This window comes from Curcuma longa, chromosome 21 (genome assembly GCF_044706935.1).
Source record: "Curcuma longa cultivar G26 ecotype Majalengka, Jawa Barat chromosome 21, ITB_CL_G26_1.1, whole genome shotgun sequence".
Lineage (NCBI taxonomy): Eukaryota > Viridiplantae > Streptophyta > Magnoliopsida > Zingiberales > Zingiberaceae > Curcuma > Curcuma longa.
In genome coordinates, this window is record NC_133881.1 from 12866785 (window position 1) to 12886683 (window position 19899).

General features: G+C 39.3%; 4 protein-coding genes across 4 annotated transcripts; 2 read left to right on the top strand and 2 right to left on the bottom strand.

Moving 5' to 3' along the window:
- The first annotated feature begins 83 nt into the window (after nucleotides 1-83).
- On the top strand, nucleotides 84-982 carry LOC141815561 (thioredoxin H2-2-like). Its single transcript, XM_074703512.1, has 3 exons — nucleotides 84-266; nucleotides 397-519; nucleotides 657-982. The coding sequence occupies exons 1-3, from the start codon at nucleotides 111-113 to the stop codon at nucleotides 789-791; spliced, it is 414 nt and encodes a 137-aa protein (XP_074559613.1). The 5' UTR covers nucleotides 84-110; the 3' UTR covers nucleotides 792-982.
- Nucleotides 983-4525: 3543 nt separating this feature from the next.
- Nucleotides 4526-5272, bottom strand: LOC141814305 (uncharacterized). Its single transcript, XM_074702240.1, has 2 exons — nucleotides 4912-5272; nucleotides 4526-4693 (listed from the first exon to the last, which is right to left on the bottom strand). The coding sequence occupies exons 1-2, from the start codon at nucleotides 5186-5188 to the stop codon at nucleotides 4617-4619; spliced, it is 354 nt and encodes a 117-aa protein (XP_074558341.1). The 5' UTR covers nucleotides 5189-5272; the 3' UTR covers nucleotides 4526-4616.
- A 1174-nt stretch (nucleotides 5273-6446) lies between these two features.
- Nucleotides 6447-7867, bottom strand: LOC141815248 (uncharacterized). Its single transcript, XM_074703160.1, has 3 exons — nucleotides 7706-7867; nucleotides 7549-7615; nucleotides 6447-7427 (listed from the first exon to the last, which is right to left on the bottom strand). The coding sequence occupies exons 1-3, from the start codon at nucleotides 7769-7771 to the stop codon at nucleotides 6580-6582; spliced, it is 981 nt and encodes a 326-aa protein (XP_074559261.1). The 5' UTR covers nucleotides 7772-7867; the 3' UTR covers nucleotides 6447-6579.
- A 681-nt stretch (nucleotides 7868-8548) lies between these two features.
- Nucleotides 8549-19742, top strand: LOC141814934 (protein disulfide isomerase-like 2-3). Its single transcript, XM_074702894.1, is given in 11 exon segments — nucleotides 8549-8697; nucleotides 8821-8979; nucleotides 11997-12110; nucleotides 13939-13975; nucleotides 13978-14095; nucleotides 16440-16539; nucleotides 17232-17408; nucleotides 17483-17628; nucleotides 18928-19074; nucleotides 19176-19395; nucleotides 19504-19742. Coding segments are annotated over 10 exon segments (1305 nt in total). The 5' UTR covers nucleotides 8549-8580; the 3' UTR covers nucleotides 19366-19395; nucleotides 19504-19742.
- The last annotated feature ends 157 nt before the right edge of the window (nucleotides 19743-19899 follow it).

The window sequence follows — 19899 nt, forward strand, 5'->3', positions numbered from 1 at the left end:
CTAATTACCTTTACCATCTCTCCCTCTATATAAGCATGCTACCATGCTTCCTTGAGTAACAACCATTCTCTCAACTCTGAGCAGAGAAATAGAAAGCCAGATAATTAAGCATGGGCCTTGTCTTCTCCGGCACCTCATGCAACCTTGAGGCTACCCGCGTCAAGGAGGCCGACGGCGCCGACGACTCCTCCTCCTGCGTCATCGCCGTCCACTCCGCCGCCGAGTGGTCCCAGAACTGGCAGTCTCACATCCAATCCAACAAGCTCGTAAATATCAAACAACCTTTCATTCATCGAAAAGAAATTAAACTGATGACACAATAATTTTGCTTTTATTTCAATTAATTAATTAATCTTTCATTGCTTTGGTATTTCTTTTTCTGTCCGGTTAATTAAGATGGTGATCGACTTCACTGCGTCATGGTGCGGGCCGTGCCGGACGATGGAGCCGGCGTTCAAGGCGATGTCCTCCCAATTCTCCGACGTCGTCTTCCTCAAGATCGACGTCGACGAGCTCCGGGTGGGTCAATGATATATACACATATTCAATATTCCCCCACTTCATGCTTTAGCTTTTTTATTTGCTTCGATATATAATTAATACGTACAATGGGACGACGACGACGACGATGATCATCATATCAATGGCTAATGCAGAAGGTAGCGCAGCAGTGGAAGGTGGAGGCGATGCCAACATTTGTGCTGGTGAAGAGAGGGCAAGAGGTGGATAGGGTGGTGGGGGCCAACAAGGACGAGCTCAAGAAGAAGATCCAACTCCATCTCACCAAGTGAATTAAGCATGAACTGATCGATTAATTATTAGTCGATCGCTATATATATATATATATGCATGTAAGCATATACTGCATACCTCTCATAATGCAGGCCTGTGAGTGTGAGCTCCAATAGTACGTTAAGGAAGTGCATGTGACTTATAAGTATGAATCAAAGGAGAGCATGGTGTGAGTTTATGAATTGTATTTCTGATCTAAACGAAGAGATATATAATATCTTCTTATTCTCTTCCTTTCTCTTTTTACTCGTAAAAAAAAAAGTTTTTATACTGCATAAAAAAAGATAAAAAAAGAAGAGAAAAAAATTAAATGTTGTTAATATACAAACAAGAAGTATATATATATAACTGTTTGGTCAAATACCACGGATGATCAAACCATCAATCAACTAATTATCTGATGCGGACGATCTCTGGGTTGGGCCAAAGAGCGGGACATGATCTGAACCTGAAGCACACTTAAAAGAAGAAGTTAGACTGATGCTGAAGAATTTCGGCAGGCCATTCCGATGCTCAAATTAGGATTTCGATGAAGGTAGTGTAAAATGAGAAAGAGAGTAGCAGTAGTAGAGTTTCAAGGATCGAACCTCGAACATGGTGGTAAGTTGGTCCTTTTATAATCTGCACTGGGTTTCCTCATGTATGGCAAAGTGACATCTTCCCCCTTGCCTGCGGCCGCCTACCGAAGAAGAAAATTCCTTCTAATTTCTCTTCTATTTTGGTTGTATGTGCAAGAAAAAAGGAGGGTATCGGAGGGAATCAGGTCTGACACTTGTGCATTCTCCTTGGCCTTATGTGCAGAAGAGAAGGTACCGACAGAGACCATGCCTAGACAATCTGGTACACCCTCTGTCCGGATGTGCAAAAGAAAAGGTATCGGAGGGGACCAAATATGTGATGCCTGCGAATATATTCTCCTCCGGGTGGTTGTGTGTCACACTGGCACTTAGGGGGCTTGAGGTGGGGGCCCAATACGAGGTAGAGCGAGGAGTGATTGAGAATATAGGTTTGAGATGGCTGAGACGAGGCTGGCTGAGATGAAGTTAGTCGAGACGAGGTTGGTCAAGATGAAGTTGGTCGAGACAAAATTGGTTGAGACGATTACGACCGAGCTAAGATTTGCCGAGATGATTATGGCCAAGATGAAGTCGGTCGAGACGATTACGGTCGAGACGATTATGACCGAGACGAGATTAACCAAGGTGGGCTTGGTAGGGGGGATGAGATTGGGCCCACCCGACATCTCTACTACGGTCTAATTGAACTCAAGGCATGAGTCATTTCAACTTGATGGAGTTGGATTTATGTTACTGATCTTGACACCTCAATTTAACTATGATCACTGTCTTATTCTTGACTTTCCTTCCATCGAAAGTCATGTCATCTATATCATCCGCATCAAAGAAGTACCTTCAATTCTGATCTCATATCTAGCAGGACATGCTTTAAGACACGAAGAATAAAACACGTTATTGTACAGTCGCATGCATTCGGATGAAATTGAATATATCCATCGAACCAAATTTTTTAAAATTGAAATTAATCGATTTCTTTTTTAAAAAAAAAATCATGGGACACAATATGCTGATTCTTAAATTGTTTTTTTAAAATCATTTTTGATAATTCTATTAATTTACGGCGTGTGTTATGTGTACCTTTACCCTCTCTCTCTATAAAAGCATGCTGCCATGCTTCCTTTGTGTAATCATTCTCTCAACTCTCCGGCACCTCATGAGCTGATGCAACCCTGCCGCCTCCCGCGACGAGGAGGCTGATGGCGCTGACTCCTCCGCCGCCGAGTGGTCTCTCAGAACTGGCAGTCTGATCACATGCAATCCAACAAGCTCATCAATATCAAACAACCCTTCATCGAACAGTAACTGACACAATTTTCTTTTGTTTCAAATAATCTTATAAAATTCTTATGAATGAATATATATTCATTCAGGATCTAACATGAATAAACTCCAATGAATTATTCTTGAAATTTTACATGTTCAGCTCATAGCAACCAATAAACTTCGACACGAGATATATTAACTCTAGAAAATCTACCTTAGGATATGTGCATGCATGTTTCTCTTCGCTAGAGGTGTTGTCTCATGTAAAAGAATTAATGCCCTTGAACATCAAAGCCTTCAAGTTTATATATATATATATATATATCAAAGTTATGATTATCTTAAATATATATCCTTTCTAAATATTGAAGAAAAAGTTTTATGATGATCAAGTTCTTCTATTTCAGTCAAACTTTTAGCTACAACTAGTCTATCTTTATATCTTTCAATATTATCTAAAACATCTTGTTTATTCTTTATAATCCATTTGCAACTAACTATTTTAACCATATAACAGGATATAGTTTAACCAGTTTTAATAATATTTAATATTATGACTTAAATAATTTGTTAACCGGAGCAGAGAGTTTCCTGTGTTCTTATCGTGAAGCCCAAATCATGTGGATATGTTGTAACCAATTAATCAACATCAATGTGCTTTCAGGTATAGGTTGAAGTTAAACATCATAACAATAATAATTGATCCAACTTTGTGATATCAAGTGCTTATTTTATGGCGATTCATAATTTGTTTTATTTACAATATATATAATAGTTAAAGATGATCTACAAGAAATTAATTTGTGTTATATATAAAAGACTAAATTTATAAGAGATAATTTTTCCGTCTTCACATCCTAAAAGAAGAAAATATAATAATGGTGTTACTAAAATTCTAGACCATGTGATAGGAATCAAAGATTCCGAACTATATAAAATCGAGATATTATGCTTGTATTTTATTTTTGTATTTATTTCTTATTTTTCATTGTGCATTAATAACAAATAAATTTAATTCATAGAGTACTCATTAGAGAATACAGTACAGTGTGACACATAAAAATATTTTATTGAGGGAGTATACTTATCAGAGTCCATGTGCTCTATAACTGTGAAGTGATGATAATAGCCCCCGAGCATAACTGAGTTGATTACGACGTAACAGAGTTTCAGAAAAGGACAAGGGTTCGAATTCTGACGAAGCCAGACAATACCCTCCTGCGTCATGATCAACTGCAGTTTCTAATTTTATCTTCTCACAAATGGTCGTGAGACCGACCGTGTGAAGCCGTTAAGGTAGCGGATTCCACCTTTGCAGAAGTGGAGTGATGGTAATAATAGAATAATTAAAATTGTGGTAGGAATATGAAAAGATAGACTTAATGGTCTTCTATGTGTTATTGTACTTCCTACAGAATCTTTGGGATTCAAAGGATATACTTTTTTATGGTAAAAAGCTCAAAGTGTGAAGCTCAAAGTCTAATCTAATATAAAGGTCATGACTTTCCATCAAGTTCATAGCATAAAGTTTCATTAGCTATAGACTACAAAGACTCCTTCACTAAGTAATCTCAAATGTCTCATCGACTAGTTCTTCATAACTTGTTCCTGGACACAACTTGTTCATGGACAATCATAGCTGGAGATATGTTTCTACTGGTAAGCAAAATTATGCTTTTGGAAGCCTTCAAATTCACTACACATAGTCTACACATTTTTTTATATATGTTTCTTTCATGACTTGGACTATTCAAATTATATACAGAAGCCTTTCACAAGATTGTAGCTCTTTTTGAAGGTAAAAAATTCCAATGCATTGTAATATATATCAACAAACCCACCTGCCAAAACACAAGGGGCCAATCTGATCTGGACTGTTGGCCTTTGCCAGAGATGCTCCCACACATGCCACAATCTCCAGCCACTCTTAGCACACTGACTGAAGCAAAGCGCTAATGATTTCCCTCACTCAATTGTAGCTACTTAGCTGCCTACCTTCTGCTTCATGATCTCCACCAAAGATGAACCAACGACATCAGGCATGGTGCATTCTGTTTTTCCTGCAAGGAGAGACACTATCATTGATCCATTGACAAAGGAGTAGTACTCTTCTGGTACCGACCAATCTTTGCCACCATAATATAATCTAAAGTTGGATTATATTATCACTTTCCAACTGGAGGTTCATCCATCATATGCACAGCTTTGGCCAAAGACACCGATTAAGGATGAAGAGTTGGATGGGCAAGAGAAGGCGCAAGGAGCAGCAGCAGTTTGCCAAGAGGAACGGCAGGCACCACTCCAGCGGGTGCTTTTGCTGCAGCTCCAGGCTCAGTGTCTCCTCCTCCAACAGCGGCATCAAGAGCTCCAATGACTCCGAGCAGCTCAAAGCACTGTCCAGCCTCGCGCATGGCATGGTGCAGGCCCGGCTGGAGCAGATGATCAGCCATCACTGGGATCCAGGCGTGCACCGCCAGCGGAGAATGAACTCTGCAGTAGGCGAAACAAGCAGAAGTAGGTGCAGTTTGTTGATCGCCATGGACAGGAGGTCTCATGATCCCAAGAGGGACTTCAAGATGTCGATGATTGAGGTTATCACGTCCAAAAGGATGGAGGAGCCGAAGGAACTCCGGAGCCTCTTGAATTGCTACTTGTCGATGAATTCCTCAGAGCAGCGGCTTGTGATCCTTGAAGCCTTTCATGAAGTGTGCTCCAGTCTTTTCTGTTGTAGAGATAAGTGATAGCTAGAACAGGAATGCAGAGAAAGATGTAGACAACTCTGAAATAAACCCTGTTCACGCTATGTTTAAGGCTGTCAGTACTCTTTTGTGTTTGGCATCATTTTCAACACAGGGAATGCAAAGCAATTAGCTAGGAAAATATGCTGAATAGGAACCTGAAGCAACAGGAAAAAATTGAGGATGCCAAACAAAAATTCATGGATCTAAGTTGAGATTCTGCGCAACAAGAAACTCAATTAATTGACGCCGACCAGCCCAGCTTGCATCTTCCTTCATAACATCTGAGGCACAATCCTAATGTAGATCTAACAGCAAATAATATAATAATAAATACACAGCTTTAAACCACCAAAAGTTAAAAACAATACCAAGAAGCCAACTTCATTCTTCCAACAAAGAACTACAAGAACAATGTATTTTGTGTCAGCTTCAGATACTCCAGCTATCTATAATATATAATATATATACATATATATATAGAGACAGAGCAATATATATTCATAACCTTAATCTTAATGATAACAAACATGTAGCTTGAAAACTTGGATGTTACAACAAGAGATATTCAAGATAACCATCAGTAGTATAAATGAAAATTTAATCAATTTCTAAAGCCATATAAGCTTCAACAAGCATAACAGAGCAAATAGGGAAGACTACTGGGAATTGTAACATAAGGTGCGCTAATTTTAAAGCAATGAATAAATCAAGGTACATGTGGGAGCAACCGAACCTTAAATCGATATCACTGTAAGGGGAATAAAGCACAAGAATTCACCATAACTCAATATGTTACCTGTGGTAAGCTTAGGAATCTGTTCATTAATGCCTAGACAAAAGAAAAGCAATAAAACAGTTAGATTTTGATTGAGTGAAATGGAATTCTAAGATGTGAGAAAAAAGAGCTCCATGCAGAAAAGAAAGAGAATAAAATGATGCGGAAAAACCAATTTTAATATTGTACATGACAACCTAAACTATAAGAAACAATAGGTTCACATTAACAGAAGGTGCAACAATTATACTCCAGAAAGTGTCCAGAATATAGAGATCCAATACTGCAACACCAGTCTATAAGGCCCCTAAAAGATATTCACATTCATCTTTGAGAAAAAACAAACTCTATAAGAGCTTGATACCAGCAGCATCCTCATAAGAGATTACAATAACGGAAAAGAGAGAGCTAGAACCATCCTTCAGCTATTCTAAGGTCTTGAAGTACATATATGAGACAATTGCATTTGCAGAACTGGAGGCCCTGCTCCTCCCACGTTCACTTCCACCATTCCTCCTGGGAAATAGTTGTATTGCTTCCTGCATCCAGGACAACGACCATCTTCCTCGAGAATTCTTTTGTGGCAGAACAGGCAAAGCCGAAATCCACAAGAACAAGGAAGAAAGCTCGAATCCGTCAGATCTAGATCCTCACAGCAAATAGGGCAGGGAATTGGCAAGGGAAGGATACCCTTTTGTTGGGAAATCCGATGGTCCCGGCCTGCATTCATCGGAAGGATCCACTGTTTGGAGATATTCGGAAGGCTTGGAGGACGAGATGTGTCATCTGGTCCCCAAGCTCTTTTGGTGTCACGGATGGGCTCCGGCATTGTCATTCTCCCTCCACGTGAGACCTCAACTGGGACACCAGGTGTGGCAGCTGGCTCAAAGGGAGTAATTTCATGAACAGAACGATGACTATGGTTAGCATCACCAACATCCTTAGTCAGGGCGTCAGCGACCGCCTCCCAATCATCAAGGATCCCGTTTTCTTCACCTCTGTTGTCTATATACTCTTCCTCTTCACCATCGCTAATGCTTCTCGAGGTGGAATCCAAGCTGCTACTTCTGCTGCTTCTACTGACGCCTGAAGAGACATCCCTTCTATGATGATTACCTACAGTAGGGTTACGGAACGAGGAATCCATATCCCTGCATTCGTGCAACGATGAAATGCCATCTCGGCCCTCTTCTTCTCTCATCATCCCTTTTGGAGCCAAGGGAGGATCTTGCAAATGAAGACCGGCGGTGACATTGGAATCATCATCCTTATCCTTACCTGATCCACAATAGGAAAGAGAAAGAAAATACAATTTTTAAAAACAATGAATATTCAACGTTAAAGATCGCCGAAATCTAAATACTAGAAAACAGAAAAGGGGGGGAACATCGGATCGAACCATGAGAGAGCCATTGCTCACGCCGAGCATCGAGTTTGCACTGCTTCAGCTTCGCAGATCGATTTGCCTGATGAAGAACACAAGGACTTCGATCATTCACTATATGAATCATTCCATTGGCATAACAAAAGTTACAAAAATACAATCTTTGACGTACCCGCTTCTTCTTTCCGGACACCATCGACGGAAGCGCAGGAACGTTAGCCATCGAGTCGTAACCCATCGATCGATCCACCTCAAGAATCCACCTTTTCCTTTTCTCCTAGCAAACCCTAAAAACCGGCGGACCAAAGTAACGGTAGCGGTTTCGCCTCTCGCTTTCTTCCTGAGCACGAATGGTTTCCACAGATCTTCTGCCCTAAAATAAATAGGCAGAACCGAAGTTACAAAAATATCCCTACAAGGATCTAAATTTACCCACTGATGCGGAGCGCAAAGAAAGGGACAACAAGGCTAAATCCGGAAGTAGGTTTGAAGTTGGTGACCTCCCGTTGACCACATCGTCACCCCACGTGGAGTCCAAAGACGTCATGCAGTCAGCGGGCGAGTATAAATCTGGGTTGCTCTCGATCAAAAAGTATTATTCCTTAAAATTAAAATATATATATTTTTTATTTTAATTATCAATGATATATTTAGTTAACAAAAACAATAATTTGGCAATATTAATTGGGCAACATTCGAAGGAACAACTCAAATGATTTTATTATTTTTTACTTAAAAAAACTAATAAATAAATATAAAAATAAAAATTCTAAATTCTAAACTCTAAAATCCTAAACAGACAGTCAATCGTGTGCGTTGAAAAAATCAGCCGGGCTTAGCCACGTCTAGCTCGCCCGGTTTGTGTCCGGACCGATTCGATCGGTTTTGACATGGAACCCAAACGCGGGATAATCCACGTGGCAGCTCTTTATTGGCGAATGTACGTGTCTTTTTGTTTCAGGAACCATCTCGCCGTCGCAAAAGGTTTTTCCACAGCTCTTCACTGTCAGCGAAGCATACGCAAATCAATTACACTTGCTGAGAGAAATGTTGGAGGCTCTCCTCCTCTTCTCGTCCCTTGCCTTCTTCGGCTCTCCGGCGAACGCGCTCTACTCGCCTTCCTCCCCCGTCGTTCAACTCAACCCGTCCAACTTCCAATCCAAGGTTTCTCCCCCACCTGCCTCGTGTTTTTCTTCCCCCGGATGACGATTTTACGTGCCTTCATCGTCGCATCTAGATCCAATTCGTTATCTGATATTTTCGAGGGGACTGATCGATCGGTGGCAGGTGTTGAATTCAAACGGGATCGTACTGGTGGAGTTCTTCGCCCCATGGTGTGGCCACTGCAAAGCTCTGACCCCTACCTGGGAGAAAGCTGCCGCCGTTCTCAAAGGTGTAGCCACAGTGGCTGCTCTCGATGCGGATGCTCACCGTTCCCTTGCTCAGGTAAATATCACCATTCCAATTTCTTTTTTTCGAGATCGTGCTAAAGATCGTTTTATTGTTGATGAATTTTCTCAATATTTTTTGATGATTAGTTGGTGGATCTTATATGGTCAAAACTTGGTCTCTGGCAGTATAAGCCTTTTTAATTTCTCTATCAATCTATTTATTGCACACAATTCATTTGTTAGAGGCAATGCATAAAGCTCATTTGAATTTAAGATTGAAACTTGGTCTCTCCTAGCGCAAGATCAATCTGCTATACTTAGTATAGGCGCAGAATAAGATATTAGATCTAATCTAAACTTTGAATCTGACAGCAAATGCTAGAGAATATGTTGTGTCTCTAAGAACACTTTCTATTCTCACGTCAGTCCTAATCCCTAGTCTTCCTTCAACACAATATTAAAGGGCCAAAAATCAATGAATTATCCCTGTCTAGATTTTCCGTGGTGCTAGATGGATGGCTCAATTATAAGATGTACTAACTGCATGGTATTGGTTTCACCTCAACCAATTCAGGCACGGATAAAATTCACCTATTGAGCCTGTAAACTCCGGGCCTTGCATGTAGGCTGATGCTTGGGAGGGCTTGTCATTCTTCCTTGTGTGGTCACTAGGCTATAACAATGGAGGCAAGAGCTGGGAGGAAAACACACATATACAAAGTGATAAAGAGAGAAATTGAGAGATTTAGAGGGGTGTTAGCATAGAATAACTAGAGAGAGAGATGTAGAGAGCAGTGACGAGAAGAAGAGACATACTAGAGAATGAAAATAAATTGTTTTATTGCTTGCCTTCTAGTATTATTTTGTGATCTGATTGCAAAAAAACTTTACAATGTATTCTTATTCAATTTGATATCATTCTTGTCTCATTCCTATTATTGCGTTCCCCAAATGTCCATCCTGCCGAGTCTAGATTTTGTCAAGTTTATAGCTCTTGATGATCTTAACATTCCCTGTCCCACTGAAATTGTGCTTATCCTCATAGTTTATGGTGCAAGCTGATGGTGGTTGGGACCTATGTTATTGGAGATTGGGGAACATCATTGCATGTCCCGTTAGTGCATATTCAAGAAATATTTTTGGTTTTTCATCTTTGTAAACTTTGTCTAGGGTGAACAACTGCTTGTGCTTGCGGCTACTTGAGAATAATTTATGACAATTGAAACAAAGGCCTTTGGCACATTGTTTGTCCATCTTGGGATCGGTATGCATTGAATGGTTTGTGGTTGTGGTTGTGCATTAAACTGCTATTGTGGTTGTAATTCTCTGGGTGCTTATGATCTCTTTTCATAGTGATGCACTGGGAGACCTGGATTTCCTGTGTTACTGGAAGGAGGGTTGGATCAAGTCTGTACTAGTTTTGTTATTACTAGTTGCACCTCAAACCAGATTAGGCACTGAATGAGTTCTGGAGGCCTGCTGATCTTGTGGTCTCTGATCGTATAAAGGTGGGGGACGTGGGAGCACTCATGATTTCCCCTAGCCTTAGCTGCTAATTTGCAGCAAAGGAGGCAAGAGTTAGGCAGACAAGCATGCAAAGAGAGAGATGTTTTGAAGAGAGAACTTGAGAGATTGAGAGGAGTGGTCTAGATGTAGAGATATGTTGAGAGAGGAAGACATAAATTAGAGGAAAATTAATTGTTTTATTTCTTGCCTTCTAATATTACATCATGATCATTTTTGTTGAGAAACTACAATTTAGTCTTATTGAATATCTCATTGGTTTTGTCTCATTCCCAATGATAAGTTCTCCAAATTTGTTTGTTTTGCCAAGTCTAAGTTTTCCCAATTTTTTCTTGTCAAGTCCATATTTTACTGGGTTGTGTTGGTGCCCTGGTTTCACCCCCTCTAGCCGGTCCAACCTGATCCAACAGGTTGGTTTTGGCGTCAATTCGGCTGTCCTTGGTTTTGGACAGTAGTAATCAAATAAATAAACACACCAAATTGGCATCCCATTCCGCCAAGCTCATACACTATTTCTCTTCTATCCCATAAAAGAGAACAAAAAATAAAAGAGAGAACCTTTGAACCACCATGCCTAAACTCCCTTTTCCCCTCATCTGCATGCCATTAAAGAAATGTCTCCATCCCATGACTTCTCCAAATTGTGACTATTCCTTTCTCACCCCCCCCCCCCCCCCCCCCCCCCCCCCTTTTTTTTTTAATCTTTTATAGATGAACTTCCCTTATTCTGTACACCCACACCTCTTTTCGTTCACCTCATCTACCCCCTCCTCCATGCTCCCTCATTTTGCATGCCACTAAAGAAATCATCTCCATCCTGTGACTTGCCCCCTACATTTTGACTAATCCCTGCTTTTCTTCCCTTTATTTATCTTCCATAGATGAACTAGCTTGCCTTTATTGTTCTGAACGATCACTCTTCTCTTCCCCCTCCCCTCATAGAGAGTCTCTCAAAGGCACCCTTTCTGCTGCAACAGTTCTCTACTATTCTCTTGATGACTCAAGCAACTCAGTGGACACATGTCAGCAACCCATAAACCATATCCTCCTCCCTCATCCCTTCTTCTCGTTTCCTCTTCCAAGCATCACACTTCCCCCTTCTCCCTTCATACCATTGTCACTACGTCACTCCTTCCTCTTGGCATGTGACTCATATTCTCGCAGGCAGAGGCGGCGAAAAACGGCCACGCGAGTGCACACGCATCGTGCTTCTAAAGGAGACAAATACAGCCTAAAGAGTATTTAAAAGGGAAGCTATTTTTATAGCCATGAAGAAAGCCTGCACTTCAGCTGTTTGCCACATATTTGTTTTGGACATATTTTTATTTATTGTGATAAATTTTTGCAGCTAACTACATTACTTAATAATATTTCCAATGAATTTGCAATCTGTTCAGATTACATTTTCAGTCAATTTTTCATGCTTCCAATGCAATAGTCATCTGTGAAGTATTTTTCCATTAATAGTTTGCTGGAACACGGAATTGTATGCTTTGTTTTACTATCTTTTTTTGCTTTGCTTGATATCTGTTGATTGTGTTCTTTTAGGAATATGGAATTCAAGGATTTCCTACAATCAAGGTATTCTCACCTGGCAAATCACCAGTGGATTATCAAGGAGTAAGAGATGTAAAACCTATAGCAGAGTTTGCTCTCCAGCAGGTTTTATATTTTCTTCAGCAATTCTTTTTGGAATTTTCCATTTTAAATTTACTCAGCAATCATGCTTTATGTTTCCTATTTCTAGTGCTTTATTGCAATGTTTTGACCATGAAAGGACTCGCATACACAGAGGTTCAAATTTATTTATGTGATGTATTCTTCAAAGAACAATGCCACAACTTTATCCTTCCTTGTCCTTTGGTTATTCTATATCATTCATGAGAACATAATTTAAATATTTGGATAGTTTTTCATGATTGTCATAATGCTAACACTCATTCAAGTAAACTAAGTTTATTTTGAATAAAAATGCATTAAGGAGATTTAAGTGAAAACAGTTAAGACAGTCATTTTTTTTTTAATCACAGATGTTGTTCAATGTATGTTATTTATTTCTCCAATTGTATCATAAATAGCGAGTATATTCTGAAGGGACCAAGGTGATCTTAGCATAACCATATATTATGGGTGATTGCCTTTAGCACTAAAATAGATGGTAAACTTCATGGTAAGTAAGGAATAGCTAGCATCATTTGCTGACTTTATAATTTGTATATTTGCATAAGAGCAACAACTACTTGCTTGTATTATTTAAAACTTAAGGACATCAATCTTTGTTAATGTGGAATATCAGCAAATGGATGGCATTTATTTCTCTATTTAAGCCATAATAAGGACTAACCATATGTTGTAGGTTATGACCTTTAGCATTAAATTTAACATAAACTGTATGCATAATGAATCTATGTTTTCTTTCATTAGATAGGTTTTGTGGTCTATGTTAAGACAAATTAGTAGTATTGTACAATTATCTTTATACATTGATAATCTCCAAACTGTATCTTAACATCTTCATCATCATAGTATAATTTGTTTGTTTGCTAATAAAATCTTTAGCTCTTTACAGAGTGACATATCCAAAAACCAGGCCACTTCATTTTTTTAAAGCACTCATAATTAACTTAATGGGTGTTTAATAGATTAACATTCAGCAGTTGGCATTCTGTTAGTAGCTTCCAAATACTTTTCATTGTTTCATTTTTGATTTTCTAAAACTTGTCCAATTTCTGCATATGGTATGCCAGTCATAATAATATGTATTTGAGACCTGATGGTTAAACTAATAGGTGGTGATCTATGATAGTGATCTCAACTCTCTCCATCATGTGACAACTTGTTATTGCCCAGTACAGCTACATATGTTTACACGCTTGTTAGGAACTACAATCATAGGCATCTATTAAGATTCTGGAATACTCAGCTTGTATTGCTACCAAGTTCAGTTTCAAGACTGACTCAATGGATCCCAAATAGTCTTGACAATGTGGAACTAAGTAATCATTTTCATTATTCTTGATGAGTATTACCTATTTTGAATTTTGTCATTCAATAATAAAGAAGAAATTTGATAATTTTAAAACTCGTGATCATATGACTTTCCATTCAGCCAATGGCTCAAAATTTTTGAATTGTAAATATTCTTAAAGACTCATGAGTTTTGGTGCTTTATTCTAGATTTGGAGTGATAATAATAAATTGTAGTTATGAGTTATGTCATACTATGCAATTATATTCGATTATCACTTTTTGTAATAACATATTTACACAGATCTATCACTGCTTCCCCAGTAACCCTTGGGTCCTAGATCCGCATTGTATCCTAACAATGCTTTCTTACTTAATAGACAGCTCCTAGCATCTAATGTTTCTGAGTCAAAGAATTAGTTGATTTGGAATTTATTTTCATTTCATCATTAGAAACATACCTACTTTCCATAGAAAAGGAATAATTGGTGAAACTTACATGTCAACCTTATTTCTATGGTAGGTTAAAGCTCTTCTTAAAGAGCGTTTGAATGGAAAGTCATGGGAGATTCAAGTGAGAAATCTGAACCAAGTGCTTCAATTGCACTGGATTCTCAAAACTTTGATGAACTTGTCCTGAAAAGCAAAGACTTGTGGATTGTGGAGTTCTTTGCACCATGGTATGTTTCTGCATGTACTTACCCTTCCTTAAACAACATAGATATTATTTTTTTTACTTTCTATTTTTTTCTGAGAGAATGTTATCGATTCTTATGCCTTTCTTTCATTTCAAAGGCCTTTTTTGAAACTAACTTGTTTCCAAGGGCAGTTCTTTAGAAAGGTCAACCTACACGAGGTGTTTTTTAAACAGCTTGCAAAAAGCTTCCCTCAAACAAGGAGATTCTCCTTAGCTAACTACGGATTAATAGGATAAATTCCTAATCTTGTATCGTCAATTCATTTGATTAAAATTAATCCGAAGTTTGAAGCATAAAATTTGTAACTGTCATAGAATGTTCAAGCATACTAGTCACATATGATCCATCACTTTTTACTGAAAAAAGATAAACAATCCTGAAGGTAAATTGTAACGACCCGGCCCAGCCCATTTGGCGGTCCATTCGGCGGCCCATTTGGCGACCCTGGTGGTCGTCGACCGTCGACCGTCGGCCCGTCGACCGTGTCGTTACTCATCTGGACTTCCCACCCCTGGAAGTGGGTTTTTGCCTTCCCCAGGATTCGAACTCTAGACCTCCAGGCTAAGTACTAAAGTTTATGAATCATGGTACCAAGTGTTCTTTTTTATTGTAACGACCCGGCCCAGCCCATTTGGCGGTCCATTCGGCGGCCCATTTGGCGACCCTGGTGGTCGTCGACCGTCGACCGTCGGCTCGTCGACCGTGTCGTTACTCATCTGGACTTCCCACCCCTGGAAGTGGGTTTTTTGCCTTCCCCAGGATTCGAACTCTAGACCTCCAGGCTAAGTACTAAAGTTTATAATCCTGGTACCAAGTGTTCTTGAGAACACTTGGTACCAGGATTCATAAACTTTAGTACTTAGCCTGGAGGTCTAGAGTTCGAATCCTGGGGAAGGCAAAAAACTCACTTCCAGGGGTGGGAAGTCCAGATGAGTAACGACACGGTCGACGGACCGACGGTCGACGGTCGACGACCACCAGGGTCGCCAAATGGGCCGTCGAATGGACCACCAAATGGGCTGGGCCGGGTCGTTACAATAAAAAGGCGCCTTTTTATTGTAACGACCCGGCCCAGCCCATTTGGCGACCCTGGTGATCGTCGACCGTCGGCCCGTCGACCGTGTCGTTACTCATCTGGACTTCCCACCCCTGGAAGTGGGTTTTTGCCTTCCCCAGGATTCGAACTCTAGACCTCCAGGCTAAGTACTAAAGTTTATGAATCCTGGTACCAAGTGTTCTCGAGAACACTTGGTACCAGGATTCATAAACTTTAGTACTTAGCCTGGAGGTCTAGAGTTCGAATCCTGGGGAAGGCAAAAACCCACTTCCAGGGGTGGGAAGTCCAGATGAGTAACGACACGGTCGACGGGCCGACGGTCGACGACCACCAGGGTCGCCAAATGGGCCGCCGAATGGACCGCCAAATGGGCTGGGCCGGGTCGTTACATAAATCATGCTCAACCAGCTCAAATAAGAATTTTAACCACTCTCCTTTTATAAAAAGGGAAGCCCGGTGCACGAAGCTCCCGCCTTGCGGGGTCCGGGGAAAGAATCCACTCTCTTTTTATATTCTACCAAAATGGAGTTCTTTTAAAAGCCTGCCACATATTATATACTATAAATTAGAGTGATTGTCAGTCTATGTAGGGTTAACATGTTGAGAGAAATAATCTAACTGTGAAAACACATTGACTTTTCAAAGAAGTGAATATTGGCATGTTTAAGAAATGAACTGTTGCCATCTGTCCACATCCTGATAGTACTGTTTTTGTATTTTCAAGCAGTTAGAGGTGGAAAAAAATATTCTGAAGAACAGAGCTCAAAGTTCTATGCACTTAAGATCAACTAACAACTTCTAGATCCCGTATTCTCCTATGAGATATAAATTCAAATCATGGCATTAGATTAGAGTTACGCATTATTGCAGAAGAATGCCCTTAAAGTCTATTAGATGGAAAAGATTGATGATAGTATGATACTCTTATTCAAATGAGTGAGAGTACTGCAGATGATTCCATCATGTAACATGTGGATGTCATATACAAAAATCTTCTTGTGAAATTGATGCTTGATACTCCATAATCTTAGGTCTTTTGCCTAGAGCTTTAACATTAATGCTACAGAAACTGTTGGATATTTTTTAACATTGCTGTATTATATAAACTAAATGATTTTTTTTTACTTTGTCTTGCCATTGAATAGTTTACTCCTTTGGATCAGTTTGCATTTCAGCTGTTCAGACCTATACTTTTGTTGGCTTTGATTTCTTCAACATCTGTTCATATTTTCCTTTTGAGTTCCTAGATTCTTTTATTTTTATATTTAGGTGTGGACATTGCAAGAAACTAGCACCTGAGTGGAAAAAAGCTGCCAATAACCTTAAGGGGAAGGTCAACTTGGGTCATGTTGACTGTGATGCAGAAAAGGTCTGTAATATTACACCAATGACCAAACTGCTTTCTGTTGGCTCTTCTTATGTTATCCTTGCTTTATTTGTTTATATCCGTAATTTTGGCTTTTCGGTAGCTTCATTGATGTATATATAATTTTAATGCCTATTCCACTGTAACACGAGGGTCAATTATGCAAGGAGTGTGCTGGCCTACTATGACCACTATTTGCACAATTGCCCTATAGTGCAAATTCATACATCTTGTTTGTTTCATAGGCTGGTCCATATGAAGTAGCGCATTATTGGTAAATGGAACAACGGTTAACTCTTTGGCAGAATTCATTTGTAAATGCTTGTTGGGTTATAAAGATTATAGACATCAAGGTTCACTGCCTTTTTAGTTAAAACATGAGCTGAGTCTATTAGTCAGTATCATTTATAGCAGTAAAATTAGCCAATTATAATCACTTATATGATAAATCAGAGTAACTGTACATTGGAGTATATAGATGCTAATCATGCCAGGACGTTCATTTATGGCTTTGTAACCATAATACTGGAATTGTTATTATACTTCTGTGATGTACTAAAGGTCACAAGGGTGAGTTTGAATATGTAAATGGCCATTGTTCTGTATTAAAACAATGGAAGTGACAAGTATCTGAAACAAAGTTATAATATGTTAAATAGATATATGTAAACTGTGCTAAATTGCAATTCTGGCAGTATTTGATGAGCAGATTCGATGTACAAGGCTTCCCAACTATCTTGGTATTTGGTCTTGATAAGAGCAGTCCCTATCCTTATGAGGGACCTAGAACTGCTTCTGCAATTGAGACATTTGGATTGTATCAACTTGAAGCCAATCTTGGTCCTGCTGAGGTGTTTGAGTTGACTGGCCCAGTGAGTATAATTATCTTTACTTTGTCATTTTGCTCAAAGTTCAGTGATGTGATAATGGCCGTTTTCTGTCGTAGGATGTGATGGAAGATAAGTGTGCTTCAGCTGCTATATGCTTTGTAGCTTTCCTTCCTGATATCTTGGATTCAAAGGCAGACGGAAGGAACAAGTACTTAGATCTTCTGTTGTCAGTTGCTGAGAAATTCAAAAGGAGCCCATACAGGTAAGTGAGCTAGCTCCCTTTATAAAAAAAATATAATCTTTTATAAATATAATCTTTTAAGATTCTCCCTATTCACCTATTGGTGATAACTTCTGATACTTCCAACAGCAAATGATTCAAATATACACTCAAACCTGTAAGTATATCAGAAGAAAAAGTTACGAGGAAAACCAAATAAAAAAAGAAAATGATGCCACTGGATTATGCTGTGGTTATACCAAAGAGCCAATGGTACTGTTCCAATGATTCTGTTTTGAATGATGGCAATGCATTCTGTCACTTTCTAGCTTATGATATTTAACATTCTTTAATATTCTTACTAGTATTCTTTCTCTGGTCTAAGCGCTTATGAAAGAATGTCAGAGTGAAGAATCAAGCTTCAAAGGTTTATCATATCAACATAAAATAGGATGATGTCTAAGTTATGGCTGGCTTTGTGGATAGCCAAATCTCTGTTGCTTCCACCATTGTTTCTTTGCAGTAACCACAGTGCGGGATAAGTGCTTTTACAAAATCTGATTCTAGGTCTGAATAGTGTTGACTTCTACCCAGAGGATGAGATATTGAAGTTTGGTGGTGTTAAGGCAAAAAATGGTGGAAGTATATAGAAGAGGTTTCAGCAGGTGGGATAAGTTGATTTTTTTTAATCTAGGTATTTGGGCTTTCGGTTCAATTAGTGCCGGAGGTCGGAGGCCTTCCTCTCGGTTCACCCACTAATAAATCCAAAAACACAAGTAGCTTTTGACATGATAACCCAACTGTTTGAGTAGTTTGAGCGATGCGGATGTAAGGTTGTCCTGCATGAGAATCGAACCTTAAACCTTAGGTGCATGGGAAACCACCGAATAGTTTGAGCTCTTGGTTCGACTGAGTCTTCATATGAGTTCTTGGATACGTGGCTGCCTAACTGAGTTTTCGATTATGTTAGAATCGTTTGTCTTTGCTAGGTCGTTTATATTAATTAAAGAAAGAACAATGATATGCAGTATGAAAAAATGCAGCATGAAATCAACATGACACACTGTATGTAGTGGGTCCCACATCCATGCAGTGGGACCCACAATCATGCAGTTGAGTGTGTCATGTTGGTTTCATACTGTATTTTTTCATGCTGCATATCATTTCTCTTAAAGAAAATATTTTCCAGCATAACCAACAATTCAACATTAAATAGTCATTAAAGTATCTAGAAAGAACCTAGACATTTTCGGAGAAACAAAAATACTGCATCTGATACAACAGCATCACTGATTGATGTATGTTTTGAGCTCCATGAAATTAAAGTAGTTCTCCTTGCAGCTTCGTTTGGTCGGCTGCTGGCAAGCACGCTGATTTTGAGAACCAAGTTGGAGTTGGCGGTTACGGGTACCCAGCTATGATAGCTTTGAACGTAAAGAAGGGTGCTTATGCTCCACTCAAAAGTGCTTTTCAGCATGATCAAATCATGTAAGTCTGTTTCTCATTCCTTTTTTATCAATTTATGATCGAAAGCTCCTACAAGACAAATATTTCACCTTCTCAAGTAAACTAATGAATTGTTTTTGCAGCGAATTTGTCAAAGAAGCAGGTCGTGGTGGAAAAGGCAACCTGCCCCTCCAAAACGCCCCAACTATCGTCAAAATAGAACCATGGGATGGTAAAGATGGGGAGGTCATCGAGGAGGATGAGTTCTCCCTCGATGAGCTCCTGGGTGAAGATAACAGAGCTAAAGATGAATTGCAACCGCGAGAAGGGTAGTGTAGGTGATTTTTGCACGAGTTGTTCAAGGTTAGTTTCCAATTCTACTTCCCTTGTAATCCCTGTGACAGATTACGTGAACTAATTAATCTCTCGAGATTTACATGGGGCTTAGCTTTTTCTGATTTGTGTAATCAGGAACGAGAACCCCGTGTCTGCGTTTGCCGAGTGATCCAGGGGAGGAGGTGGCATGTATTACTGCTCGATTCGGATTTGGTGTTAATTTTACAAGTTATCAAGGAAAAGCCTTCTGAGCTATTTTAATATGCTATTTGGATTCTGGAATGTGCTGGGCCTATTGGTCAGTCATCATTTCTTAAATCTTATAAATACGTGCACCACTCAAATATAAAAGGCTTGATTCCTAAATGCTAAAAGTTTTTAATATTTCCATCACAAATTTTCATTGTTCATAAATTTATGCATGTATTTCTTCTATGCATTGCAGCAGTATGTCTTGATTTGAGTTTCAGATTCATTTCAGGGGGTTGGTTAACTAGCTTTAAAATTCATTAAATGGAAAAATGTCTGCTA